Source organism: Desmodus rotundus, chromosome 10 (assembly GCF_022682495.2).
Source record: "Desmodus rotundus isolate HL8 chromosome 10, HLdesRot8A.1, whole genome shotgun sequence".
Classification (NCBI taxonomy): Eukaryota; Metazoa; Chordata; class Mammalia; order Chiroptera; family Phyllostomidae; genus Desmodus; species Desmodus rotundus.
In genome coordinates, this window is record NC_071396.1 from 39,142,073 (window position 1) to 39,168,152 (window position 26,080).

The 26,080-nt window shown below is 60.6% G+C and overlaps 4 protein-coding genes across 5 annotated transcripts; 2 read left to right on the forward strand and 2 right to left on the reverse strand.

Moving 5' to 3' along the window:
* Positions 1 to 1,388: 1,388 nt before the first annotated feature.
* On the reverse strand, positions 1,389 to 9,054 carry STXBP2 (syntaxin binding protein 2). 2 transcript variants are annotated; one of them, XM_053913170.2, is made up of 19 exons: positions 8,980 to 9,054; positions 7,678 to 7,727; positions 7,348 to 7,429; positions 7,002 to 7,078; positions 6,766 to 6,844; positions 6,574 to 6,677; positions 6,151 to 6,299; positions 5,878 to 5,962; positions 5,647 to 5,777; positions 5,450 to 5,557; positions 5,063 to 5,120; positions 4,882 to 4,947; positions 4,715 to 4,795; positions 4,411 to 4,549; positions 3,809 to 3,918; positions 2,944 to 3,039; positions 2,092 to 2,177; positions 1,820 to 1,977; positions 1,389 to 1,541 (listed from the first exon to the last, which is right to left on the reverse strand). In XM_053913170.2, exons 1-19 carry the CDS (start codon positions 9,014 to 9,016, stop codon positions 1,456 to 1,458), a joined length of 1,782 nt encoding a protein of 593 aa, XP_053769145.1. In that variant the 5' UTR covers positions 9,017 to 9,054; the 3' UTR covers positions 1,389 to 1,455. The 2 variants fall into 2 exon arrangements, with proteins under 2 accessions (XP_053769145.1, XP_053769146.1); XM_053913171.2 differs by lacking the exon at positions 7,678 to 7,727 and having other exon boundaries at positions 8,980 to 9,051.
* Positions 9,055 to 9,198: 144 nt separating this feature from the next.
* PCP2 (Purkinje cell protein 2) lies at positions 9,199 to 14,283 on the forward strand. Its single transcript, XM_024551265.4, has 5 exons — positions 9,199 to 9,875; positions 12,286 to 12,388; positions 12,929 to 13,043; positions 13,341 to 13,465; positions 14,102 to 14,283. Exons 1-5 carry the CDS (start codon positions 9,736 to 9,738, stop codon positions 14,219 to 14,221), a joined length of 603 nt encoding a protein of 200 aa, XP_024407033.3. The 5' UTR covers positions 9,199 to 9,735; the 3' UTR covers positions 14,222 to 14,283.
* Positions 14,284 to 15,690, reverse strand: PET100 (PET100 cytochrome c oxidase chaperone). The gene is made up of 4 exons (XM_024551262.2): positions 15,550 to 15,690; positions 14,872 to 14,958; positions 14,733 to 14,762; positions 14,284 to 14,425 (listed from the first exon to the last, which is right to left on the reverse strand). Exons 1-4 carry the CDS (start codon positions 15,574 to 15,576, stop codon positions 14,327 to 14,329), a joined length of 243 nt encoding a protein of 80 aa, XP_024407030.1. The 5' UTR covers positions 15,577 to 15,690; the 3' UTR covers positions 14,284 to 14,326.
* A 124-nt stretch (positions 15,691 to 15,814) lies between these two features.
* Positions 15,815 to 25,891, forward strand: XAB2 (XPA binding protein 2). The gene is made up of 19 exons (XM_053912619.1): positions 15,815 to 15,908; positions 17,720 to 17,868; positions 18,155 to 18,278; positions 18,497 to 18,694; positions 19,341 to 19,475; positions 19,558 to 19,722; positions 21,755 to 21,899; positions 22,295 to 22,446; positions 22,533 to 22,652; positions 22,736 to 22,867; positions 22,960 to 23,091; positions 23,186 to 23,299; positions 24,082 to 24,244; positions 24,327 to 24,517; positions 24,693 to 24,815; positions 24,903 to 25,074; positions 25,345 to 25,474; positions 25,589 to 25,701; positions 25,795 to 25,891. The coding sequence occupies exons 1-19, from the start codon at positions 15,858 to 15,860 to the stop codon at positions 25,854 to 25,856; spliced, it is 2,571 nt and encodes an 856-aa protein (XP_053768594.1). The 5' UTR covers positions 15,815 to 15,857; the 3' UTR covers positions 25,857 to 25,891.
* Positions 25,892 to 26,080: the final 189 nt, after the last annotated feature.

Here is a 26,080-nt window from a genome sequence, read left to right on the forward strand (position 1 = left end):
GCTGGCCTGTCTCAGCCCATGCCCTCCTGGTCCCAGCCTTGTATGGGGTACATTCGCAGGGATGGAATGAAAATCAGCAGCACTTTAATGTGGAGGGGGCGCTATACCTACCTAACCCACCCACCCACGCACCGAGGGCACCATCCCCAAGCACTGGCATTCTCACTGCCACCTGCCAGGCCCCTGATCTTGTCTTCCCTAAATACCTCCTCTCTGGCTTCATTCCACTCTCGTGTGTTTGCCTCCACTGTGCCTTCTCCTCTTCTCCAACTCCTCTTCATTCTCAGCTCCAACTTCACCTCCTCCAAGAAGCCTTCCTGACTGCCCCCAGACTAGGCTAACTAGGGTGTCCTCTGGCCTCCCCCAGATCCCACTGCTGCAGTGGTCTGCCTGGCTGTGCGTCAGTCTCAGTGCTATTGGGTTCACATGTCATTTCAGGCGAGTGAGCTGCTCTGTCTCCCCTCAAATTTTATACATAGAAGCCCTAACCTCCAGTACCTCAGAATGTGATTATGTTTAAAGAAAGGGCCTTTGAAAAGACGCTTAAGTTAACATGAGACCATTAGGGTGGGCCCTAATCCAATGTGGCTCGTGTCCTTTTAAGAAGCGATTAGAACACAGACTTGCACAGAAGGGAGACCGTGAACACACAGGGAGGAGACAGCTGTCTACCAGCCAAGGACAGAGGCCTCAGAAGCCAACCCTGCCGACACCTAGATCTTGGACCTCCAGCCTCCAGTCGCCCAGAACGCGGCACTTTGTCATGGTGGCCACAGAAAACTGACACATCCAGCAGAGGCTGCAAGAAGCCCTGCAGTAGGTCCCGGGGGCACCCTGGGGTGAGGAAGAGGGCGAGCGGGCGAGCTCTGGCCCACTGGGGTGGGGATCAGGCATGACTCGCTCACTGCGTGCTGGTCCTCACACACGGCCGACTGACCCCAGGTGCTGGAGAAGCCCCCGGCCTGCGTGGCCTCAGGGCCGTTCCTGGCACCTTGGGAGGGAGCATACAGGGTCCATTCCGTTTGTCAGTGATGCTACTAACAATCCCATCGGAGCCACCAAGGGAACTCTAGTGACAACGGAGGACAGCAGCTGTCACCTCAGCTTTCTATCACTGCCCCGCTTCCTCTGCAGCAGCAGCCTTTGCTGGGCCCATTCTTTGGAAAGGGAACCCAGCACATTGGCCAAGACCTAACAGCTAGTCAATCTTGGAGCCAACATTCAAACCAGAGCCCAAGTTCTTAATCTCCACTTGCGCTTCAGATGTTTTCAACCAGAATATCACGGTGAGACAGTGCCGGGGGCCCAGGGGCCCAGGTGAGGGAACAGGACCGTGAGAGGCCGGCCGGTCATAGCTCCCTGGGAAAGAAAGCAAGGTGGGCCCTGGCTCTAGACTGAAAAGAGGCGTTTATTGTTCCAGAAAGGGGGGGTGCAGGTCAGGGTGGGTGCGGGGGGTCAGGGCAAGGAAATGTCCTCTAACTTCTGATCCAGGGTCTTGAGGTCGTCCAGGAAACGGGTTGGAGTGAGGATATGTGAGGAGCCTGGGCGGAGGGGAGAGGTGGGAAAGTGGGGTCACAGCTCAGACCCTGACACCCCCAAGCCAGAGTCCTGGGAGGCCAGGCCTTGACTCCAAGGTCTCCACAGAAACACGGGAATCCAGGCCCCCAGGCGACCCCTTGCGTGGGGAACCCAGGTGTCCAGCCACCCCTCATCTCAGATGCCAGCCTCTCAGATGAGAGGCCCCAGGCTGCCGGGCTCACCCTTCAAAAGCGCCTAGGAGTCCAGCCCCAGCCCAGGGACCCCAAACCTGGATACTCACCAATGAGCACCTCCCACTTGTTGTCCGTGGCCCTGGTTACCTCGTAGGCGGCCCGCATCTCTGACATGGCCACACCACCCACGACGTAGATGATGAGCCGCGGCCCCGCCCGTGCCTCCACTCCAGCCTTGTTCTTGTGCCAGTGGCCAAAGCGGGCGCTGTGCGGGTGGAAGTGGGGGGCGGTGGGGCAGAGGTCAGTCTGGGCAGGAGACCCCCTACACCCCTCACCTAACAGCCCTGGACACCAGTAGGGGGTATCCCTGGGCCTTCACCTGACAGCAGCCTGGGAGCTGGGCATGGGGGCGGGGTCAGACACAAAGGGCCACAGCTTGCGGTCCAGCCGGTCCTCCACAGCATCCTGGGGGCCAGACAGGGAGGCTGAGGAGGGAAGCTCCAGGCGGTGGGGCCCGGGCTCTGGAACTCCTCACTGGGTGTCTCAGGAGCCAAGATCCCAGCAGACAGGAGCCACTGTCTGCACCTGCATCCCCTAGGGGGCTCAGGAGTCAGGACTCTCAGCCTCTTGAGGACTCAGCAGTGTGGACTCCCAGCCCCCTGAGACCCAACAGTCCAGGACCCCAGCAACTCAGGGACCCAGGAATTCAGGCATCCAGGGTCCCTGGGGATGGCGGAGCTGAGGTCACTGGGCCCCCAAGTGAGTGAAGTACCAGGACTCCATGAGGATAGCAGGTGGGAAGCCAGGAAGCTGGGCACCACCCCCCAATCCAGTCCCCTTTGTTTTTGCTGTTTTTGGTGCCTTGGACGGGCAGGGGCTGGTGTCGGGAAGGCAAAGGGGGGGAAAGGGGCTTTCCCAGGGACAGGGGAAGAGACCAGGGAGATGGAGAGGGACAGAAGAGGGGACAGGTGGATGGAGAGAAAATGAGACGCCCCACGAGGGACCCCACTGCTGCCCCAATTCCTTGGGTGCAGGTTTGGGGTGTGCCCTGGCAGAGCAGACTGGATGCTGGGGAATGCCTGTAACGAGGGATTCCCCATTAAGCCCCGAAGCTTAGCACCGTGAGCATGAAGGAGGCTGAGGTGACGCCTGGGTCAGGGCAGGACCTGGTGGGGCAGGAGAGGTCAGTCCCCAGCCCTACCCTCCCGGTGCCCACCCCTGCCCGTGGTACCTCCATCACGTCCTTGATGACTGGGGTCCAGCGCGACAGCTGATAGGTGGGCTCCAAGCGCTCCCTCCGCTCCAGCCGGCTGGAGGTCCCAGGGCCCTATAGGGGGAGTGCAGCAGGCCGGTGGGGGCATTGGGGAGGAGGAGGCAAGTCGCAGACGGGGCTAGGGGTTCCTATTGTTTGGAAGTGTGTTGCAGAAAAACATGGAGAAATGGAACAGAGAACTGGAGAGAGAGACAGAGAAGTGAGAATGAAAGAGAGGGAGGAAGAGACAGGCAGCGAGACAAAGGGGGGGGCAGAGAAAGAGGAGGACAAGAGAGAAACAAGGACAGAGGTAAGAGGACACAGAGAAATGGGAGGGTCGGGGAGGTGGGAGATGGAGACCGGGGACCAGCAGAGAGATGGGAGTTGTGAGAGGCTCCACCCAGGGGCAGAGCCCAGCAGAGGAGGCCTGGCAGGGCCAGAGCGGAGGGGCAGGGAGGGAAGGCTGGCAGAGGACACTGCAATGTAGGCCAGGGGCATGGTAGCCCTCTGAGACGTCCAGGAGCCCAGGGTCACCTGTGTGGTCACCCAACGCTGGCAACGCTGCCGTCCACACCTCCCCTCCCCACCGACCTGGGACTCAGATGGCAGACCCACGCTGCACCACCACCAGGCTCTGACTCCACCTCAGCCCCCTGCTTATCATGGGACCCAGAGTTGGGGACAGCCCTGGTGCTCCCTGGTCCCCAGGCCAATCACTGTACAGCATTCTCTGCTCCCCAAAAGCACACCATGCCCTGTGGACCCCAGTCCTGTGACCTGTCCTCCACCCCCGGGGCCCAGGCCCTGACTCGCGCCCCGCCCTCAGGCTCTGGCCCCAGCATACCCCAGGGCTGATGACAGCGGCCCCCAGCTGCTCCAGATTCCGGATCAGGCTGCTGTGGGCCTGCACGTTGGCGTGCTGGATCAGCTTGGCCAGGTTCTCCTCACTCACACCTGGTGAGGGGGGGAGGGCTCACATGGGTGGGATTCTCCTGGGGAGTGGGCTCTGGGAGGGCAGGGGGACAGAAGGGGGACATGAGACCTCTTAGGGGTGGTATGAGGCCTCAGGACCTGCATGCAGTGGGGAGGTCCTCGGGACCAAGGAAGCCCCCAGGGCTGGGGTGAGGGAGAGCCCTGATGTCAGAGTTCTGGGTGGGCATGGAGCCCAGAGCGGGTAGACTGGGCTCCTGTGGAATTAGCCGGGAGGCCAAGTTTGCAAAGTAATAGGTTTGGGGAGTTCTCCCTGTTAACGAGCTTTCATGTCAAGGAGGGGTTCCCCAGGTCGATGGAGGGGGCGTCCCAGGACCCAAAGGGGAGTCTGTGAGTTTGGCGTGCTTGGCCAGTGCAGGAACCTCAAGAACAGGGGAACTGTGGGGCTGAGGGGACCCCAGGACCCTTGGAGGCTCTGGTGAGTCAGGGTCTCCCAAGGCCGCACCCCCGACCCACCGTTCCGAAGAAGAATGTAGAGCAACAAGACTCGGATCTTGTCGTAGGCAGGCACTGCGGCGTCCAGCAGCACTGGCACGATCAGCTTCATGGCGTCCTTTATCTTCTCGCCCTCTGCGTCAGTGCCCATGGCCAAGTCCTACGGGGATTGGAGGGCAGCTGTCCTGGCAGCCACTGGTGGGGATGGGCACGGCAGGAATATCCCCAGGCCCTCGGAAGGGTCTCACTTCATCCTAGTACCAGGTCTCTGAAGGTTCCATCCCTGCTGTCCCACAAGCCCCGCCCCTCAATCAGCCACACCCACCTGCTCCACAGCACACAGCTTCTCCACGGAGCCCTTGAAGCGCTTCATGCAGTCGTCGGCCAAGTGCAGGTGTGTGGAGTACTGCAGGGTGGGTGGGAGTCAGGGGGACCGAGACTGAGTCAAGGGGAGACAGGGTGGCAGGGAGCAGGCTCCTAGCCCATGCTCACCTTGTTCAGCTCCTTCTGGTACTGCGGCATCTTCTTCAGGATGTGGGACAGGTCTTTGATGTTGGCCTAGGAACAGGGCAGCGGGGGTTCCCACACCAGGCTTGGGATCGACTGAGGCCCCTCCCCCACTGTGGTGGCGGCTTTCCGCCCAAGCTGCCCACCCGAATGCAGGCGGCCCTACCTTGTCAGTGGTCAGTCTCTTGCTCTCACAGAATGTCTTCAGAAGCTCTGTGACCTTCCTGGCCATGAGAATGGGCAGGGGTGAGGGTGGGGGCTGGCACCAAGACAGTAGTTTGAGGGCAGCGTGGGGGTCTCATGGCCGGGAGGCATGGGAGCCAGGGGGCACATGTCCCTGCACAATGCCATGTGCAAGCCCACACTGGGGACACACTGGGGACACACTGGGAGTTAGCTGAGGGGCGTGGCTTGTAGAGAGAGCATGCTCACTGAAGGTGGAAGGTCTCGGACCAGGCCCCCAGTGGGGGAGGGGTGGTGATGTGGGTGGGGAGAATCCAGCTGGGGACCACGCTGCCCAAGGCCCACCCCCCAGGGCCCCCCATGCACGTACTTGGACACGTCTGCGATGTGCATGTGCCGCAGCTCGACCCACAGGTCGTCGTCCTCATCCAGCAGCACGGCCTTTGCACAGGCCTCACTCAGCCCGGTGGTCTCATACCTGCCGGGGTGAGGAGACACAGAGCACTACCTGAGGACAGGGACCCAGGTTGGCTGTGATGGGGGAACGGGTTTCCAGGGCCCGCCTACCTGTACGTGTCCTGCTCGATGTCCAGCAGGTCATAGGCCATGGCCTGGAACGTGAGTTCATGCAGCAGCGGGGACACGAGGTCGGCCGCCCGGTCCATGATCAGTAGCTGTGAGCGGGTTTTCTCAGGGCCCTGGGGGTGGCCGGGGGGTGGGGGGTGGGCATGGATTAGGGCTTTAACCCAGATCCTCCTGGCTAGGGCCTCGCCCCACCTCCCCAGCAAGCCCCCTCACCTCGCCCAAACTGGGAGTGTCCGCCTTGAAGGCGTTCAGCTTGGCCAGGACTGCGTGAGCCAGCTGGGCCGTGTCCTCTGGGCCCCTGGGCGTGGGATGGCAGACAAAGGGCCTTAGGGCGTGGGGTCGGGCAGGGGCAAGCACAGACTGGGGTCAAGGACAGGGTTAGGGACAGAAGCCGGGTAGCAGGGTGAGTACTGGGGTGGGATTAAAGAAGAGGTGAAAGGTGGGATGCAGGATGGGGTCGGGGGGTGGCGGCATTGGGGGGCCCACTTGTGGTAGCGGATGGCTGGGTACTCCTGCAGTGTGGCACACAGCGTGGCGATCTGCTGGGCCAGCGCCTCCAGCTGCCTTGTCCGCTCGCTCGCCCGGAAGGGGCAGTAGAGGTTGTAGGTGCTGTGGGGGGCGTCCAGGGAGAACACCTGCAAGGACACAAGGCCTGGGGGTGTAGGCGGAGAAACACCCCGGCCCCTCTGCCTCGGGCAGCCGACTCCCAGGCTGCTCTACGCTGCCCCCTGCCGTTGCTCAGGGGGACCCAGCTCCTGGTTCCAGCGGTAGGAGCTCATTCACTCCATGTTGGCTCCTTTCCTTTCTGACCTGCTGTCCCCTTCACTTGTCTCAGAGGCTGTTTCTGAGGGAACCTGAGTCATTTGGTCATGGGCCCCACACCCTGCTCAGGACAAGGCCGGGTTGTACCTGGGCCTCATAGGGGAGGAAGGCAAGGTGGATCTCTTTCAGTGTCTTCACCACCTTTGCCAGGCGGGAGCGGCCCAGCTCACTGAACAGAGGCTCGGGGCAGGCTGGGTGGGCAAGAGGGGACATTAAGCCAGAACCACCACCACACCCCAGACCCAAACCCTATGCTCTCCTCAGGTTGTCCTCACTTACTGTCTGTGAAGAAGACGTGTGCTGCTTTGTAGGTGAAGGTCGGGGTCCCACGGAAGTCTGCGATCAGGGCCTGCACTGACTGGGGAATGCAGATCACGCTCCAGGCCTGGCCCTGCACGCCCTGACCCATCCGCCCTCTGCCCCAGCCCCCCGCTGCCGCCCATGCCCCCACACACGTGCAGACATGCAGAGGCATGCACCCATGCATGCTCACACACTCTCGCTCACATAGGCACCTTCTCCGTGGGGCTCAACAAATAAATGGCCTCCAGGCTGGGGATGGGTTCTCGCCGCTTGTTGATGTCCTCAACAACTAGCAGGGACAGAGGAAGGGACACATAAAGGTGGCACCGGGACTGGGGCACATGGTGAGTCTCAGACATTAGCAGTGTTCTGCACATTCAGGGTCACAATTCACACCCCAGGGGCCTCCCATAGAAAGCTATGCGTTCCGGGGGCCCCACACTGAGCTCGCTCTCAGAGCTGTACACAGGCTCCCGCACACAGGGGTTGCACGGCTGGGGAGACTGACCCTCAGGGGCCACAATTGAAAGTCCTGTGGGGGAGGGGGCGTCCACTCACTGGTGATGCCCTCTTCCAGGATGTCTGACATCTTGCAGCAGGATGACAAAATGCGCATGCTTGGGTGGTCCATGATGAGCACCTGTCCGGATGGATGGATAGATGGACCAACAGACAGACTAGTGGGCAGGAGAGGCTGAAGCCCCCCCAGAGGTTGGGCTGGAGTGATAGGCAGGACTGTCAGCCTCAAGAACTGGCTGAATGGCGGGGCCCAGGACCCCACCCCATGCCATCCCAGACCCGCCCGGCTTCCTCAGGGAGTCTAGGAGGTGGTCCCACATTCAGGGACCCCCACCTGGGTTTGGACAAAGCACTCTGCCTCGCCCCTACCTTCCACTCCCCGTCCTTTTTGACGCTCCGAATGACTCCGCTCAAAATCTCTGTGGGGGAGGGTGGGCTCAGGATGCTGGGTTCTCTGGCCCCCCGACACTCCAAAACCTTCTGAATCCCAGGCTGGACTTCCATCTTAACTACAGTTTACTCCCCGCATCCCCCCCATTCTATGGTGTAGCTGTTGGTGTTGCCCCCAACTTATAGACAGGGAATCTGAGGTTCAAAGAGAGCAGGTAAGTAGACTGCGCACCCTGAGGGCCCAAGTGGCCCAGAGCCTGGTACATAAGTAGATGCTAGATAAACACGCCTCAAATAATCAATAACTGGAAGGTCAGGTCTTCCTGCCTCCAGAGCTGGGCCCTTGGTTTCCCCAGGGACTACCTCAAGTTCTCCTGGTGCAGAAATTTTGACCAGAGCCCTCACCCCACCTCCATCAGTTTCCACTGGGCTGGAAGGTAGGTCCCCCTGGGTCCCCACTTTGAAATGGGCCTGGCTGTGGTCATTTTCCATCACCCAACCTCCAGCCTCAGCTTCCTCATCTGTAAGATGGAATCAGTGGCTTTCCCGTCCGCAGGTCAACCACTCTGTCACAGGCTCCTTTTTTCGTTAGGGTGCAGTGGGTTTGGGCCGCCCTCTGCCCTGCCTAGCTGAGGGGACAGAAGGGAAGGGACAGCTCCGCCCTGCCACAGTGTCATCACGGTTATCAGGACCGCCAGGGCGGAAGGAGCAGCTGAGGCCGGAACCACCCGAGGTTCGGGAGGAGGCGATCTCCACCCCTCCCCCAAGAACCCGGCCCACACGGCCTGGACGCCTGGGTCCTCACGTTCCATGGGCTTCAAAACGGAAGGCGTCGCCCACCCTGGGCCTGAACAGGGGGTCTGGACACCCCCCCCGAACGTTCATACCTTCTGGGGTGCGCTATCAGAGCACCCAGCCCAGCCCCCGTCCGCAGCACTGGGCCCCATGAACCCAGCCCCCCGGACGCAGCGGGGCTCGGAGATCCGGGAATCTGGGCGTCCAGCTGTGCCTTCCCCTCGCCGGCGCTAGGCGGCTCGGAAGTCCGGGCCCCGACACCTGCCTGCGCCAGCCTTTGGGTCGCCACCTCCCAATTTCGGGCCGCTCCGGCAGGGGAGAGCCGGGACGGCCAGCTGGAACCAACTTCCTGTCCGCTCCCTCGAGGGTCAGGTGCTAGACGTCCAGCCCGGCCCCCAACTCCCCGCCGCCGGGGTCCCAGAGTCCGTGCACCCCCGGCCCCCGACCCCCAGGGGACGCAAGAGGCCAGGCCCGGGCATCACTCACTTTCCCCCACCACCGCCTTCAGCCCCGAGGGCGCCATCTTCCCCAACGGAGCAGCCGCGGCTTCCGGGTCCGTCCAAGGTGGGGGCGTGGTCCCGAGCGTCACCCACGTGGACCCCGCCCCGCAGGACCTGGCCCCGCCCCTGCACACCTGGCCCCTTCAGGTTCTCGGAAGGTGGGACCCCCGCAGAGTGGAGGCGGGGATGTGCCCGAACAGACCCGCACCAAGTTTCGGGAGGAGCCCACCTCGACGACACGCACAGGAGCTCAAACACGCGTCCCCTGCTTGCGTGCAGCGAGAAAGTGGGCCTGTGGGGCAGCAATACCCCTTCGTCTTCCCCGGCACATCCACGAGCTTCTCCGCGGTGGAGGGGTGCTGTGTGCCCACACGGGGCAGCGGAGTTACAAACCCGTGACCCACTTACCTTCTGTGCCCCCAGAGTTTAGCAGCAGCAGCAGCGGCGAGTTCTAGCAACATTTGGTAAACTCAAGAGCTGGCCTGGAGGGAGGGTTGGAGAGAAGCCAGCGCCTGCTGTGTGCTCCGTCCTCCCAGAGACCCCGAGAGGGAGCACGGTGTAGACGGTGACACCGGCTCAGCAGGACCTGTGTCCAAGGCCGCGTGATGAGGAGGCTTACTCGGATTCGAATCAAGAGTTTGTCCCGGAGGAAAGCTCCTCGCAGCTTGTGCTCACTGGTTGCACACGCCCACGCCCAGGCGACAGTCACGTTTGTAGTCTGAACACACGTGGGTTGAATGGCATGCTCGACCGCTGGGGCACTCACACACACCTCAATTCACACTCGACTAGAGACTTCAGGGCCTGCTCCCTCCATGTGCCAGCAGAAGGCCGACACCCCGTCTCGGATGGGGCGCAGTCCAGCAGCACCCGCGTGATGAGGTATCAGATTCAAAGCGTGATGCACGTGTGTGAAGGCAGAGTCCTGAAGTGGTTCCTTCCTTTAGTGACTATTAAAGAGTCGACCTCATTCCAGGACCTTTGCTATTTACGTGGGACAAGATGGGACAGACAACAGCAGTTCTGCCACGTGCGACGTGCAGTTGAGCTTAGGAGGGACGGGAAGGGAAAGTTCTCATTTCTGCCCCACAGGAAATAGTGCTGTGGTGGGAAGTGCCATGGCGGCAGTGCTTTATGGGGGGTGGCACCCCCTCTGAGGAGGTGGCCCTCAGACATAACGGCGAGTGACACCGAGCAGCAACCGTGCAGTGGCCCAGGCAGAGGGAGCAGGGCGTGGGGGGAAGAGAGACTCCGCAGAAGATGAGACCGGAGGAACTGCGGAGGCCAGACTTCTGTGGGACAAGGCAGGAGCCTCGCAGCCCGACCTGCCTAGGACTGAGAGGTTCCTGGGACGTAGGGCCCTGCTAACACTGGGGTGGTCCCAGGCAGAGCCCGAGGGCTGGCCACCCCAGACAGGGGTTTGGGTTCTTTTCTCGCCTCTCTTTCTCTTTCTTTCCGTTTCCTTTCCGTTCCTTCCCTTCTCCATTCTTTTGTCTCTTTCTCCTTCCTTCCTTGTTTTCCTTTCTTTTCTTCCTCTCTCCTTCCTTCCCTCCCTCCCTGTCTCTCCTTTCCTTCCTTTTCTTTAGCAGCTTTATCGAGATCTAATTTGCATATTAGTACAATTCACTCACCAAGAGTGTACAATTCAATAGCTTTTAGCATATTTAGAGTTGTGCGACCATCACCAGTCCATTCCAGACCGTTCCCATTGTCCCCAAGTTTTTGAATTTTCTCCAAAGGACAATGAAGACCAAGGGAGAGTTCTGAGCAGGGAGAGGAGGGGTCCCTGCAGCTCCCGGGGTGCGGGAGGGTAAACTGCAGGCACCACGAGGGGAGCTGGGAGACCACGAGGAAGCTGGGGTCACTCTAGCCTCACAGCCCATCTCCTGCCACCCCACGTATGCTCGGTGAGGGTGACCAGGCTTTTCAGCTGCTGTGGGCTGAATGGGCTCCTGTCCACCCCCTCAATACAGTATGTTGGAATCCCAACCCCCAGGACCTCAGAATGTGACCTCATTTGGAAATTGGGCCAGAGTTGTTGCAGATGAGGTTAGGTGAGGCCACACTGCAGGAGGGTGGGTCCCTAATACCATATGATTGGTGTCCATGTCTTATGACAGCCGGAGACAACGACGCATGAGGAATGTCATGTGGTGACAGAGGCTGAGACTGAAGGACTGTAGCTATAAGCCAAGGCCCACCAAGGTCTGCCGGCAACTGTCAGGAGCCAGGAGGGGCAAGGGAGCACCCTCCCCTGCAATGTCTCAGGAGGACAGCCCTGACGGCACGATTTCAGATGTCTGGCCTCCAAAACTGAGTGACAATAAATGTCCTAAGATGCCTGGTTTGTGACACATTAAGGCAGCCCCAGGAAACTAATATGTCTGTGGTAGAGCAGGACATCCTATTGGCATCAAGAACTTGGGGCCATGGAGAGGGTGTGACTGGACCCTGGACAGGGAAGGGCTGCCTGGGAAGGAGGACCAAGCTTTGCATTCTGGCAGGGGTGGTCACAGTGTGGCCCATTTATTCCAGGAAGACACTTTAACTAGTTTCCAGAAAGGCATCTTGGGGAGGGGAAGGGATGGGGTGTGGGTGGGACCCTCCAGCGACATCCCCTCCTGGGACACTGAGGGAAGCCATAGCTGCTGGGGAGGGGGGAGTAGCAGGGCTTTCCTACTGCCTCCCTTCCCAGGAATGTAGCCTCTGGCCCCCAGGCAGGGCTGGGGGTACAACTTAGAGACAGCTGAACTTGGCATTGGTGTTGGGGAGGCAGGAGATCCTGGATCTTGCTTTGGGGCCTATGGGAGGCAACCAGACCCCGGGACAGTGAGGAGGGGTGGACCTCGCCAAGAGACACAGATGGAGCCAGCTGCTGGTGGTGCCTCAGGGGTCTTCAGGTCCAACTGCCCTCCAGTCGGGCAGGCGAGACCACCTGCACTGCTTCCTGCATCTGGGCTGCAGGCCCCTCTGAGCTGCCCAGTTAGCCTGTCCTTTCCCACTGGAGCCCAGACAGCCCCCATTCCACTGTGGTGCACTGCTCTGGCTTGTCGCCGAGCCCCACCCGAGTCCTCGGGGCCAGCGAGTCCTGACGGGTCAGCAAGGTCCCAACCCAGGCCGCCCCGCTTCCTACCCCCATAGCAGCCCCAGCATTTCGCAGCAAAAACGATTATCTGGATCATCTTTATGGGGCTTAAGCTTAGGTGGGGGCAGATGCGGTATGAGCAGGGGATTTGGGGCTGTGTATCCACCGTCCCCACGTCTGTCTCTTAAAAAGCCTTCTCTGGCACAGAGCTGGGCCAGAGGCCAGCAGAGAAGTGGATTGGGCGCAGGAAGCAGGAACAAAGATGGACCAGGAAGAGAGGGTCGACGGGGGCTCAGCTCCCTGCGTCAAGGTAAGCAGACCCCACCCCCACATGCCCCGAACCCCTCAAGAGCAACGAATGACAAGACTGACTAGTTTGTAGGGCACCTCATTAGCGATTGGGTCTCCTGGGGCCCCTGACCCAGTTTGCCGCCTGAGGAAGTGCTGGTGGGCACGAGGGTCCGAGGGCCCAGCCCAGCCCCAGGCCAGAGGTCAGTGCTCTCAGTGATGGTCCTGGTGAGCTGGGGGGTGCTGGGACTTGGGGGCAGCCCCTGGGATGTCTCCTGGCTGGTGCCCTGTAGTCAGGCCTCAATCTAGGACAACAGGCTGCCAGCAGCCTCTCCCTTGAGGCAGCACTGCATGCAGCAGCGGCACTGCTGGCCGGGTCCTGGGGGCTCAGGTTGGTACGGAGACTTGTGTCTCATTCGCACAGCTTGGCAGAGCAGCGCATCGGCAGGGACCATGGTGAGAGCCGAGGAGGAAGGGAGGAAAGACTCCCGGGTCAGGGTGGGAGCGGGTGAGGGGTCCCCCAGCTGAGGGGCCAGCTGGACCAGGTATGTCTGTCTCCCAGGCGGGCTCTCCAGACCAAGAGGGCTTCTTCAACCTGCTGAGCCATGTGCAGGGCACCCGAATGGAGGAGCAGCGCTGCCCACTGCAGGCAGGGCCTGGCACCACCTCCAAGAGCGGTGAGTGCACAGGGAGTGGGTAGGGTGAGTGTGTTGTCTGGGCGCATACATGGGGCAGGGCATAGAGGCACAGGGCGAGTGACCCTCTGGGGGGGCTTGTAGCCAAGAGACTGTCTGAGAGTGAATAGGCAACTGGCGACGGATGCTAGTGGGTCTGGGGGCAAGGTACGGAGGGGGAGATGAGTGGGCTTCCGGGAGAACGTGAGCATGGGGAGGGGTGGGCTGGGGGCTCCGGCTGGGCTGTGTTCCCTGGGATCTGCATGTAGGTCCATCCCCACCTGCTTCTGCACCATGCAGAGAGTGGTCCCGTGCCAGAGATGGACAGTTTTATGGACATGGTGGCCAGCACCCAGGGTCACCGCATGGATGACCAGCGTGTGACAGTCAGCACCCTGCCTGGCTTCCAGCCTGTGGGCCCCAAGGTAGGTGATGCTCTGCTGGGGCTGAGAGAGACCAACCGTGCTGAGCCCCCTGGCCCTGCCTCCCACCCCCACCTCTGTCCCTCACGCGCCTCCTGGGGATGAGTGCCTGGTAGGAGTGCTTGCCCTGTGTCCCTCCCAGTCACAAGGCCCTAGCCGATCCAATACCCAACTCGGACAGGAGAATGAAGGCCCCGACAAGGCCAGGAGGGCCCCAAGGTCATGTAGAGGGCACATTAACGTCAGAGCCATGGCTGGAAGTCCTGGCTCCCGCCCCCACAAGTGAGGATCTGGGGAAGAGTCGTGAGAATGAACACCCTCTTGGGAAGACAAACCTAGGGAGGTGGGCACGTGAGCTCATACACTCACACGCATCTGTGTCACATGTGATCACACACAGCTTGGGTTCTGATCAAGACCCCAGTGGGACCCCCAAGTCTCCCACCTCACATTCAGATATCACCATAAGTGTTGACAACTCAGGTGCATAGAAGCTCGGGGGTGGTGGGGGCAGTCAGTGGGAGGTGGGACAGCGGCTCCCACCTGCGCTCCCACCTGCACCGTCCTTCCAACACTCCTGTCATCTCAGGCCAGCACCGCCCTCGGCCCCTCCCTCTGGCTGACCCTCTTCATCCACAGGACGGAGTGCAGAAACGAGCTGGGACCCTCAGCCCCCAGCCCCTACTCACCCCTCAGGATCCGTCTGCTCTCAGCTTCCGTCGGAACAGCAGCCCCCAGCCCCAGACACAAGCCCCCTGAAGGCTGGGGCCCTCCTGCACCCTACTTGTGCCCCCCCGAAAGCAGACAATAAAACACTTCCATGGGAAACAAAGAACTGAGTGTATGTTGTTTTGTGGGTGGTACTCAGGCACTTGAGGATCTCGAGCTCTGCTGAGCATCGCGAAGGAGCTTCTCCTCCCGCAGCTTCCGTAGCCTCTCTTTGAATTCCTCTATCTGCTGGCGCTGGTGGTGGGGAAGGGGTGGGACATAGCTCAGAGCCTAGACCCCTCTCCCACCATCCCGCCTCCCACTTCCCCAGGCCACAGCTTCAGAGCTGAGTGTCTACACTGGGAGCCCTGTGCCAATCACAAGCAGGGTCCCAGGGGGGTCAGCTTGATCGATCTGGGAGAGGACGACAAGGAAACCCCGGGTGCCGTTGCCCTCAGTTCCCCGCTCACGGCCAAGGGTAACATTTTCATTCAAACCCATCACGGTGCCAGAGACTCAGGCCCGTCTGTCCCTCGGGTGGGAGAAAGACTAGGTTACTTACCCGGTCCTCCTCAGGTGGCCACAGCTCCCTCTGTAGGGATAAAGCCACAGATGAGCCAGCTCATGGAAGGCAGACATCAGTGACCCAGGCTCTCCCCCATACTCTGCAGTGAACCCATGAAAACTCTCCCTGTGCCCACCTTTCGCTGTATGACGGATTCCTCAAACCACTCGGCCTGATTGGCAATCCAGAACATAGCCACAGGGAAGGTGAGGTAGAGCGTCATCTAGAAGGGGGAGGGGACAAGCGGAGGTTGCTCTGCATAGCCCAGGAGCGCCTCCACAGGGCCCCCCAAGAAGCCCAGGAGTAGGGGAGTCCGGCCTTCATAATCCAAGAGACCTTATTTCTGCAGCTCCCTCCGCATCTGGGGGACTCCCTCTCAAACCACACACACGCATACACACACACCCTGGCCCCAGGAGGACAAGAGCTCCTACTACAATCACAGGCATCTCTTTGAGATCCCATTGTCCCCGCTCCAAAGTCAGATCCAGGGGGCACTCCAAACCCCTCATCATTCAGAGTCCACTCCCCTAGGCTAAGAGTCCCCTACCCTGACACCCCCCCCCATCCTAAGGCCAACAGCGCCCCCCTCCCGAGTCTGCAGCCTTCCTTCTTAGAGCCCCTCCTCAAACTACCCATCTCAGAGGCCCTTCCTCACACCAGCCCTACCAGGGCCCTCCTACCCCAGCTCCCCCTCCTCGGGGCGTCCAACCCTAAAGGGCCTTCTCAAATCTCAGGACCTTTCTCCTTATTCAGAGCCTCCTTCTCAGATCTGGGAACATGCCCCTGCCCACCAGCTCGGGTACCCACTGACCCGAAACACCTCCAACTTCACCCCCATCTTGCTACACAGCCTCTTCTGTCCAAAAGCCAACCCTCCAAAATGACAACAGCTCCTGGGGAAGCCACGGCTCGACCACTGAAGCTGATTGGACGAGGAGCCTGGATGACATCATCTCCGGGCTCCTACTCGCTGCTTCTGGTCGCTGGCCAAGGATAGACAGGGCCTGCGCTCTGGGGACGGGGTCAGCCAATCGGAAGTGAGTCTGGCTCAGGGGGGCGGGCCTTTAGGAGGATAAGTCATTATAACGCGACTTTTGTCGTAGCTGGAGAACTAGGAAAATGGTGGTGATGGCGCGACTTTCGCGGCAGGAGCGGCCGGATCTTGTCTTTGTGAGTCCAGGGTGGAGCTGGGGATGGCCCACGTGGGGGCACAGGGCCTGGATGCCTCGGGGGGGTCGGGGCCTGACCTCTCCCCGGGGGTCCAAGCCCAAATCACAGGTTTTGGTATCACAGCAACGCTGGCTTTGTAGGAGAGAGTTTGCAAGTGTTTCTTCCTCTCTAATTTTTTGAGGTGGTTTCAGAAGGGTAGGTATTAATTATTCTTTAAATGTTTGATAGAATTCACCTAGAGAGCCATCGGACGCTACACTTTATTTGTCGGGAGGGTTTTTCTGTTGTTATTACTGCTTCATTTTCACTGCTAGTGATCAGTCTGTTTAGAGTTGCTCTCTCTTCTTGGATCAGTCTTGGAAGGTTACGTGCTTCTAGAAATTTATGCATTTCTTCCAGATTGTTGAATTTGCATTCATTGTTTCTAGGTCTCTTTAATGATTCTTTGTATTTCTGTTGTAACTTCTCTTTCATTTATGCTTTTGTTTATTTGGGATCTCTGTTTTTTGAGGAGCATAGCTAAGGGTTTTTCACTTCTGTTTATCACTTTAAAGAACCACCTCTTTATTTATTTATTTATTTATGTATTTTAAATTTTTATCGCAGTTTTTCCACTACCATTTAAGCCCTCACACTCCTCCCCTCTTCAGTCACCGCACTGTTGTCCACGGCTGTGAGTGCTTTTTCCTTTTTCCAGCTCTAATTTAATTGGTCTTTTCTTTTGTGGGTTTTTTTTTTTAATCTCTCTTTTGTTTATTCCTGCTCTGATTAATTATTTATTTCCTTCTGCCTACTTTGGGTTTTCTTTGTTCTTGTTTTTCTAGTTTCTTTAGTTGTAAATTTAGAGATTGTTTATTTGGGATTTTCTTGTTTTTTTAAAAAAACATTTGTTTTTGAGAGAGGGGAAGGGAGGGAGAGAAACAGCAATTTGCCGCCTCTTGTGCGCCCAGACTGAAGGAAACCTGCAGCCCAGGCCCCCCTCCAACCCGCTGAGCCACACCGATCGGGGCTCCTGTGTTTCGATGTTGGCCTATGCAGCTATGAACTTCCCTGTCAGAACTGCTTTTGCTGCATTGCATAAACTTGGAAAAGTTATGTCTTACCTTCATCTGCCTCCAGGCTGTCCTTTCCTCTTTGGCCCGCGTGTCGGTCAGTAGCGCGTTGCCAGTCCCCGCGTGTCTGTGTGCGTCCAGCGTCCTCCCTGGGGTCAACTTCCAGCTTCACGCCGTGGTGGTGGGAAGGGATGTTTGCTGTGACTTCAGTGTTGCTGAACTTCCTGCGGCGCGTTTTGTCACCTAATGTGTGGTTCTTCACGTTATTTCTTCACTCTGTCCCGCTGTGTCCAGGGCTAAAGGCTTTGTTTCTGGTTCATATGTGGTCTTCTGAGATAAAGGTGTAGCCTCCGAGTTTTGGGCACAGTGGAACTAGACTCTGGCCAGTGGGACGCCAGGTGCCAGAGCCCTGGTGTCTAGGCAGAGGCGTTTTGTGAGGAGCCAGGCCCACTGTCCCCGGCAGAGGGCTGGTGGTAGCCCAGAGAGCAGGCAGCTTGGTTTGGGGGGGGGCGGAACGCCTTCGGTCAGGGGCAGTCTGACAGGGCCCAGAGCCCCGTGATCGAGGACGCTGCTGATCTGGGGCGATTGTGGTGGGGGAATTCTGAGGGCCTGGTCTGGACGAGGGTCCTGTTGTGTGGGCGTCTGGCAGCCTGGCTCTGAAGTGGGCACTGGGGTCTGGGGAAGGGCGCGGAGTTCCAAGCGGGGGCGCTGTGCTCGGCTCTGAGGCAGGCCTCCTTTCCCCCATCACCCGCCGCTCAGGATGAAGAAGACCTCCCCTATGAGGAGGAAATTATGCGAAACCAGTTCTCCGTCAAGTGCTGGCTCCGCTACATTGAGTTCAAACAGGGGGCCCCGAAGCCCAGGCTCAATCAGCTGTACGAGCGAGCCCTGAAGCTGCTGCCCTGCAGGTGGGGACTGTCTCAGCTGCCCCCGTGCCCTAGCCCCAGCGCCACCTGTCCAGTCGTAATAGACCTGGCCAGCAGGTCCCGGGGGGTTGCTGTGTGTTCCGTCACTGAGTGTACATCCTCTGAAGGGTCAGCACACCCGCCCTGACAGCGTGGTCCATGCCCCCATTGCTGATACTTGTCACCCTTCCCAGACCCCTTCTCCCAGTTGCCTCATAGGTCAGGGGGAAGGATTCTGGGGTCCACAGAGCTGACCCATCCAAGTCTGCCCCCTCCCCCTGTGCCCCAGCTACAAGCTCTGGTACCGCTATCTGAAGGCGCGCCGGGCACAGGTGAAGCACCACTGCGTGACCGACCCCGCCTATGAGGACGCCAACAACTGCCACGAGAGGGCCTTTGTGTTCATGCACAAGGTGGCGTGTGGGCGGCTGGCCCGGCGGTGGGCGGGGTGGTGGGCAGAGCGGGTGGGTCGGAGTCCTGTCGCCTCCGTGCACTTGAGGCCGAGCTCGCAGTAGTCCCAGGGGGTGGGGTCCCGGGTCCCGGTGACTTTGGCCTGCCCATAGGACATGTGGTGTCTTCCTGCTGTGCCTGGTGCTGGCAGCTCAGACCTTGCCTGTCCTCCTGCCTGCAGATGCCGCGTCTGTGGCTGGACTATTGCCAGTTCCTGATGGACCAGGGCCGCGTCACTCACGCCCGCCGCACATTCGACCGTGCCCTCCGTGCACTGCCCATCACTCAGCACTCGCGTATTTGGCCTCTGTACCTGCGCTTCCTGCGCTCACACCCGCTGCCTGAGACGGCCGTGCGGGGCTACAGGCGCTTCCTCAAGGTAAGCCCGTGGTGGGGCTGAGGTGGGTGGCAGTAAGCTCAGGCGAGTGGGCCGGTTTCCTGGGTCATGAGTTCCCCACCGGCTCACCAGGACACTAGCCCCATGCAGGACGTCACCGGGCAGATGGAATATGGGGAAAAGGCTCTTTGCGACAGGCAGGCTTCTGGTTGCAGTCTGTGTGTTTATTCTTCGAGTAACTGGGGGCACTGTGACTGAGACAGCCCCTGCCTGCAGCGGGTAGACAAATGCACGCGGGCCGACCGCGCCCTAAGCCAGAACACGGCTGCCACTGTGGGAGCAGCACAGCCCCGGGTGGGTGCCGGGCAGGGTGGAGAGTCCAGGTGTAAACAGGGTGGGCGCTTCTGTGCTTTTCTCAGATTTGTCCTTCCTACTCCCACTGTGGAGCCCTCTGCGCGGTACTCTGGGGAGGGGTCTTGTGATGGAGTCAGGGCGCCCCGTGCAGGTGGCCGCTGGTGTCTAACTAAGCCAGGCCAGCCAGGGCTGAGGCTGGACTGGTGGGGCTGAGGCTGGCTCTGGGCCAGGACCGTGGCGGTAGGCTGACAGACGGCCAAGAACCACTGAGCGGGGGGGCACAGCAGTGTGGGCCTGTGGCCCCACTGACTGTGGCATGGGGGCCGGTGCGCAGCTGAGCCCTGAGAGCGCAGAGGAGTACATTGAGTACCTCAAGTCCAGCGACCGGCTGGACGAGGCTGCGCAGCGCCTGGCCACCGTGGTGAATGACGAGCGCTTCGTGTCCAAGGCTGGCAAGTCCAACTACCAGGTGGGCCTCTGGGGAGACCGGGGCCGGTGGGAGGGCCTGCCCCCTTGTGACCCAAGGCTGAGATTCCTCCCTGGCCCCGCAGCTGTGGCACGAGCTCTGTGACCTCATCTCCCAGAACCCAGACAAGGTGCAGTCGCTCAACGTGGACGCCATCATCCGAGGGGGCCTCACCCGCTTCACTGACCAGCTGGGCAAGCTCTGGTGCTCGCTGGCCGACTACTACATCCGCAGCGGCCACTTTGAGAAGGTGCGCAGGCACACCGGGTACGGGGTAGGGTCTCCCGCCAGTGCCGGTGCCTAGGACACGTGGGTGCGTTTGCGAGCAGGAGACACTAGCTGGTGTGCTGGCGTGCATACGCGTGTGGTTCATGCACACATTTACCTTGCTGAGAGCCAGGCCTCAGTTCCCCATGGCTGCGAGGCCCTGGACCCTCTAAGCCTGGGTGTCTCATCTGAAAAGTTGGGAGTGACAGTCCTGCTCTCACTCGTGGAGAGTCAGGGCCGAGCGAGAGCCTGACTTGAGGGTCGCTCCCAAGGTGTTCTCGCTGTTAACCTGAAGATAAAAGGCCGAAGTGAGGGCAGCGAGCATCTGTCTGAGGTCTGAAAGCACTGACTCAGGCAAAAACCCAGACAGTGTGCTGGGCAGGGCGTGAAGGCGGGGCCGTCCCCGAGGAAAGCAGAGCAGCATGTGCGGCAGTAGAAGGGAAGGACGTCGACGGGTGCGGATGAGCCAGCACAGCGACTCCAGTCCTGAAGGGTGTCTCTAGGTTTTAGTCTGGTCGTCCTCACACCTGCTCTCCTGTCTGCGGGCAGTGGTTTGGGAAACACGTTGCCTTAGGCCCAGTGCGCAGGTCATTTTGCCCAGTTTAACCTTCGTAAGGCGGGCCTGGCAGTCGCTCTGGGGCGGCAGCTCCAGCGCCGCTATAAAGTGGCGCCACTTGTTTTACTTTTGACATTTCCCCCTTTTAACTGAGATCTTCCCTGGAAAGCGATGCTGACCACTCCCTGGAAAGCGATGCTGACCACTCCCTGGAAAGCGACGCTGACCACTCATGAAAGGCATCGTTGGTCCTCCGTGGCCGGGCAGGCTCGTTTCGTGTGCCAGGCCTTTGCTGGCCCCTGGTCACTGGGTAGGCTCCTTGCTGGAGTGCCGTGTCCCGTGCAGGTGGGAAAGGGGTGTTCTGGGAGCCTTAGGCCACACTTTTGAGCAACAGGGTGTGAGAACAGAGAAGGCTGTACCGTCGCGGTCCGCTACAGGCGGACAACGTTTCTGCTTTCTTGAGGCTGGTCTTGTAGCAAGTCTCACAGGCCTTAGTGGTCATTTCAAAATGTTGAGCGACCATTATCAGAGTATGTCTTTAAAACACTAAGCTCTGCAAAACAAAGTTTATAACAGCAAGAATTTCTATAATAAATAAAATGTTAAGTTCAAATCGAAGACTAGATCTGAACGAGGAGGTAATGCCTGAGGGAAATCACCTAAGATACTGGAGAACCACAGGCCTCAATTGTGTTTAACCCTTTGACTCCTACTGGATTTTATCTCCCCCCCTCTCTGTTTTACCAGAGGCATTTTATCCAACAGGAGGTATTAACAACAGAGCAAACCTTATCTTGTCCTCAGTTAGGATACAGTGAAGCGAAATTCTGTTGCCTGATACAGTTGATGCAGGGGAATTGAAAGAATTTTCCTGGCTGACTGTTGCTTTGGTGGTAGCTCCAGCAATTTTCTCTAAGGTTTGTGATAAGTTTCTGTCATGTATTTATTAGTTGCATTACCTGCCCAAGGCAAACATATTCTTCCAGATCAGGTGCCTTCCCGGGGGCCGACTCCGCTGGGCGCTGGGCACCCCTGACTGTGTGTGACTAGCTGCGCGTTTCGGCCTGTGAAGCCGGTCCAAAGATGATGCCCAACGTTGAGTGGTCTTTCCAGGAAGAAGTCTAGGGAAACAATAACTATTATAGTGAGCACTTGCCTCACATATTAGCTGTGAGATAAGGAGGAACTGAAGGAAGGGAAGAAGAAAACATGAAGGTGTAGAACTCAGTTTACTGAGGAGGCCCCCAGGTCCCCTGCAGGGTGGGGAAGGGTTCCAGGTGGGCTCTGCCGAGCGACGCTGCTCAGAGCCTGATGGAGCCGAGAGGCCCCTGGGGAGGGCCCTGCGGGGGCCCCGACTTGGGACCCGCACCAAGGGCAGTGCTGCTGGGGTCTCTGCATCCCTTGGGGGGAAACCTGTGTCTCTCCCCTGCCAGCACTTTACCACTCCCCAAACCCGCAGGCTCGGGACGTGTACGAGGAGGCCATCCGGACCGTGATGACCGTGCGGGACTTCAGCCAGGTGTTCGACAGCTATGCCCAGTTTGAGGAGAGCATGATTGCAGCTCAGATGGAGACCGCCTCCGAGCTGGGGCGGGAGGAGGAGGGTGAGCGGCTGGGCGGCCCGCAGGTGCAGGGGAGTCCTGCGTGGCCGTGGCTGTGGAGGGGTGTGCCCCGGCCAGCAGGGAGGGTGGCTGGGTGGACAGTGTAGGGGGCTCTGCCGAGTAGCCCCAGCTGAGCATACATCTTGGGCTCTGGCTAGACACAGTCTGGGGGGACGGCAGACGTTAACAGGGAAGGGGGGCTGGACCCGAGTCTGGGGTCAGGCTGGCTGGCTCTGGGGTAGCTCAGGCCGGGGCCAGCAAGAGGGAGTGCAGGGTGGACAGTGGGGTGAGGCCGGAAGGCCAGAGCACTTGGCGGAGGGCTGGAGGGAGCACGGGCTGGGAGGTGGGAGTGGCTGTACACTGAGGCCCTCCTGCCCCCCGGCCCCCGTGGGCCCCAGACGACGTGGACCTGGAGCTGCGCCTGGCCCGCTTTGAGCAGCTCATCAGCCGGCGGCCGCTGCTCCTCAACAGCGTCCTGCTGCGCCAGAACCCGCACCACGTGCACGAGTGGCACAAGCGCGTGGCCCTGCACCGCGGCCGCCCCCGGGAGGTGCGTCACAGCCCCACCCCTCAGCCCGCCCTGCCCTCCCCACCATGGCCCCAATTGAACAGCCCCCCTCCACCCCCCCACCCCAGATTATCAACACTTACACGGAGGCCGTGCAGACGGTGGACCCCTTCAAGGCTACGGGCAAGCCCCACACGCTGTGGGTAGCGTTCGCCAAGTTTTACGAGGACAATGGGCAGCTGGATGACGTGAGTGCCGCTGCGTCTTTGTTCAGAGGAGCCAGGTGTGGGTGGGCAGGCAGGGTCTCAGCCTTGTCTCTGACCCCCCGCAGGCCCGCGTCATCCTGGAGAAGGCCACCAGGGTGAGCTTCAAACAGGTGGACGACCTGGCCAGCGTGTGGTGCGAGTGTGGCGAGCTGGAGCTCCGGCACGAGAATTACGAGCAGGCCTTGCGACTGCTGCGGGTACGCACCGCCGGGGTTGCAGGGAGGGGCTGCAGCTGTGTGAGCCAGTCTGGGACACGCCTCCCAGCGCCCCCTCGGGCGTGTTTCTGCAGAAGGCAACAGCGCTGCCCGCCCGCCGGGCCGAGTACTTTGATGGCTCGGAGCCTGTGCAGAACCGCGTATACAAGTCCCTGAAGGTGTGGTCCATGCTTGCCGACCTGGAGGAGAGCCTTGGCACCTTCCAGGTGAGCTGCCAGGATGAGTGGGACCTGGGAAAGGGGCGGGGCCTCCACCTCAGCCCGGGATGCGCTCCGACCTGCCCCGGTCCTTGCCCTGCAGTCCACCAAGGCCGTGTACGACCGCATTCTGGACCTGCGCATCGCCACACCCCAGATCGTCATCAACTACGCCATGTTCCTGGAGGAGCACAAGTACTTCGAGGAGAGCTTCAAGGTGAGGAGGCCAGTCGGGGGCCCAGGCGGTGGTGTCCCCACCCTAGTGCTGTGGGCGCGGTGTCAGCCTGCCCAGGCGGCGGTGACAAAGGGCCGTGGCCTCACACAGCAGCGGTGCACTGCCTTGCAGCTCTGGAGGCTGGAGGCCTGAGGTCGAGGCGTCAGCAGGGCTGGTTCCTCCTGAGGCCTCTCTCTTTGGCCTCGTCCTCAGCTGTCCATCTGTGTCTGTGCTTGTTTCTGGTGTCTCTCCGCGGGTCCAGGTCTCCACTTACAAGGACACCCGTCATATTAGAGTAGGGTCCGCTGTAACAACCTCATTTGAACCTGGTCACTTCTGTAAACACTGTATCTCCAAATATAGTCACATTCTAAGATGACGGGGATAGGGCTTTGGCATGAACTTCAGGGGACGCAGGTCAGCCCATCCCAGGCCCCGAGCCCTGCATGTGTGTGTGTAAGAGGTGGGGGCGGTGTTGGTGTTGGTGTGCGGGCTGCTCAGGTGACAGGGCACAGGAGCGTGGACACTGTGTGCATGGGCGGGGAGGTCCTTCTCGTGCGCGTGTGCCGCCCCTGCCTGGGGACAGGCCCTGTCCCTGCGCTCCTGCAGGCTGCGGGGGGAGATGGGCTGCACACAGGCCTGCCTGGCCGTGCCGTGACCACAGGCAGGCGGACAGGGAGGAGGCCCCTCCCCGAGCCGGAGGAGGCATGGGCAGCATCCAGCAGAGGACGGCACCAGGGGGCCTCGCCTTGCGGGCTCCCGCACGACTCCCCCTCTCTGGGCAGGCATACGAGCGCGGCATCTCGCTGTTCAAGTGGCCCAACGTGTCCGACATCTGGAGCACCTACCTGACCAAGTTCATCGCCCGCTATGGGGGCCGCAAGCTGGAGCGGGCGCGGGACCTCTTTGAGCAGGCGCTGGACGGCTGCCCCCCGAGATACGCTAAGAGTAAGGGGGGCCAGGCAGCTCGGGGGAGGGCAGGGGGCAGGGGGCCAAGCCACGGCCCCCTGACCCCCATGTCCCGCCGCAGCCCTGTACCTGCTGTACGCACAGCTGGAGGAGGAATGGGGCCTGGCCCGGCACGCCATGGCGGTGTACGAGCGCGCCACCCAGGCCGTGGAGCCTGCCCAGCAGTACGACATGTTCAACATCTACATCAAGCGGGCCGCAGAGATCTATGGAGTCACCCACACCCGAGGCATCTACCAGAAGGCCATCGAGGTGCCCACTGCGGGGGGTGGGGCAGGGCCTGCAGGTCCCTTAGGAGGTGGGAGGGGTCCTGCAGGCTGCAGGTCTCAGCGAGCCTGGGCCCGGGGGCTAGCAGGGAGCATTCTGGAAGCTCAGGGACCAGCTGGTGCGTGAGGACCCTCTGTGGCAGCTCCTGCCCCTCACCCAGGTGCTGTCGGATGAGCATGCCCGGGAGATGTGCCTGCGGTTTGCGGACATGGAGTGCAAGCTGGGGGAGATTGACCGCGCCCGGGCCATCTACAGCTTCTGCTCCCAGATCTGCGACCCCCGGGTAGGCACGGCCCAGGGCAGGTGAGCGAGTGTGGGGAGGCTGCAGCTGAGCAGGTCAGCTTCTACCCCAGCACCCTCCCCTCCACAGACAACTGGCGCCTTCTGGCAAACGTGGAAGGACTTTGAGGTGCGGCATGGCAACGAGGACACCATCCGGGAGATGCTGCGGATCCGCCGGAGTGTGCAGGCCACGTACAACACGCAGGTCAACTTCATGGCCTCCCAGATGCTCAAGGTGTCGGGCAGCGCCACTGGCACTGGTGAGCGGCTGTGGGCCCCCCACCCTCCTCGCCCTTCTGGCTGGGCCCACCCTAGAGCAGTATGGTCCCCCACCCATGGGTCCCGCCTCCGCCCTCCGCCCAGGCTTGACCTCCTGGGTCTGGGAGCGTCAAATTCAACTCTGCCTCCCTGCCTGAGCCTGGGAACTCCTTGAGGGCTGGGGCCTCAGGGACAGGTGGGGGTCATCCAGCATCTGTTGTGAGTGTGGAGAGGGCGTGTCCACTTTGTGTTACCTGCCACTTCCCCACCAGTGTCCGACCTGGCCCCTGGGCAGAGTGGCATGGATGACATGAAGCTGCTCGAGCAGCGGGCAGAGCAGCTGGCAGCTGAGGCCGAGCACGACCAGCCCACACGGGCCCAGAACAAGATCCTGTTCGTGAGGTGAGGATGAGGGGCTGGGGGTTGGCGCTAGCAGGTTCCTCCTCAGGGCAGAGGTCGCTGGGGAGGATGGAAGGGTGGCCAGGTGTGGCTGAACACCGGCCCTGCCCGTCCCAGGAGCGACGCCTCCCGGGAGGAGCTGGCTGAGCTGGCCCAGCAGGCCAACCCGGAGGAGATCGAGCTGGGCGAGGACGAGGGAGACGAGGACGACATGGACCTGGAGCCCAACGGTGAGGGGCGGGCCACCCCACCGGGTGAGGTGGGCGAGGGCAGGAGCCCTGTGTGGAGAGCTGCCAGGTGACCCTGTCACCCCGCTTCCCCAGAGGTGCGGCTGGAGCAGCAGAGCGTTCCGGCAGCTGTGTTTGGGAGCCTGAAGGAAGATTGACCCCCTGCCCCATCCCCACCACCACCCCTGCCCCATCCCCACCACCACCCCTGCCCCTGCAATGAAGCCTGTGATTGTGCAACGTGGTCTGAGCCTCCTTCCTACCTGCCCCTCCTGCTGCCCAGGTGCCTTCAGGGACTGCCAGCTCATTCTCCCTCTGGCCCTTGGCCCAATCCCCTCCCCACCAGATTGGCTGGTGTAGGAGGTGGTGCAGCTGGGCACAG

Bases quoted from the DNA above. Each gene is read 5' to 3' on its own strand.
- PCP2 (XM_024551265.4), top strand. From the start codon at position 9,736: ATGCTCGACCGCTGGGGCACTCACACACACCTCAATTCACACTCGACT. The intron at 9,876-12,285 runs GTATCAGATTCA...TCTCTGGCACAG, and splicing joins AGCAGCACCCGCGTGATGAG to AGCTGGGCCAGAGGCCAGCA. The intron at 12,389-12,928 runs GTAAGCAGACCC...TCTGTCTCCCAG, and splicing joins GCTCAGCTCCCTGCGTCAAG to GCGGGCTCTCCAGACCAAGA.
- STXBP2 (XM_053913170.2), bottom strand. From the start codon at position 9,016: ATGGCGCCCTCGGGGCTGAAGGCGGTGGTGGGGGAAA. The intron at 5,778-5,877 runs GTGAGGGGGCTT...GGCCACCCCCAG, and splicing joins ACACTCCCAGTTTGGGCGAG to GGCCCTGAGAAAACCCGCTC. The intron at 4,796-4,881 runs GTGAGCATGGGC...CCCACCCTGCAG, and splicing joins ACCAGAAGGAGCTGAACAAG to TACTCCACACACCTGCACTT.
- XAB2 (XM_053912619.1), top strand. From the start codon at position 15,858: ATGGTGGTGATGGCGCGACTTTCGCGGCAGGAGCGGCCGGATCTTGTC. The intron at 17,869-18,154 runs GTGGGGACTGTC...CCTGTGCCCCAG, and splicing joins CTGAAGCTGCTGCCCTGCAG to CTACAAGCTCTGGTACCGCT. The intron at 19,723-21,754 runs GTGCGCAGGCAC...CCAAACCCGCAG, and splicing joins GCAGCGGCCACTTTGAGAAG to GCTCGGGACGTGTACGAGGA.
- PET100 (XM_024551262.2), bottom strand. From the start codon at position 15,576: ATGGGGGTGAAGTTGGAGGTGTTTCGG. The intron at 14,959-15,549 runs GTCAGTGGGTAC...TCCCCCTTCTAG, and splicing joins TGAAGTTGGAGGTGTTTCGG to ATGACGCTCTACCTCACCTT. The intron at 14,426-14,732 runs GTAAGTAACCTA...CCCCACCACCAG, and splicing joins GGCCACCTGAGGAGGACCGG to CGCCAGCAGATAGAGGAATT.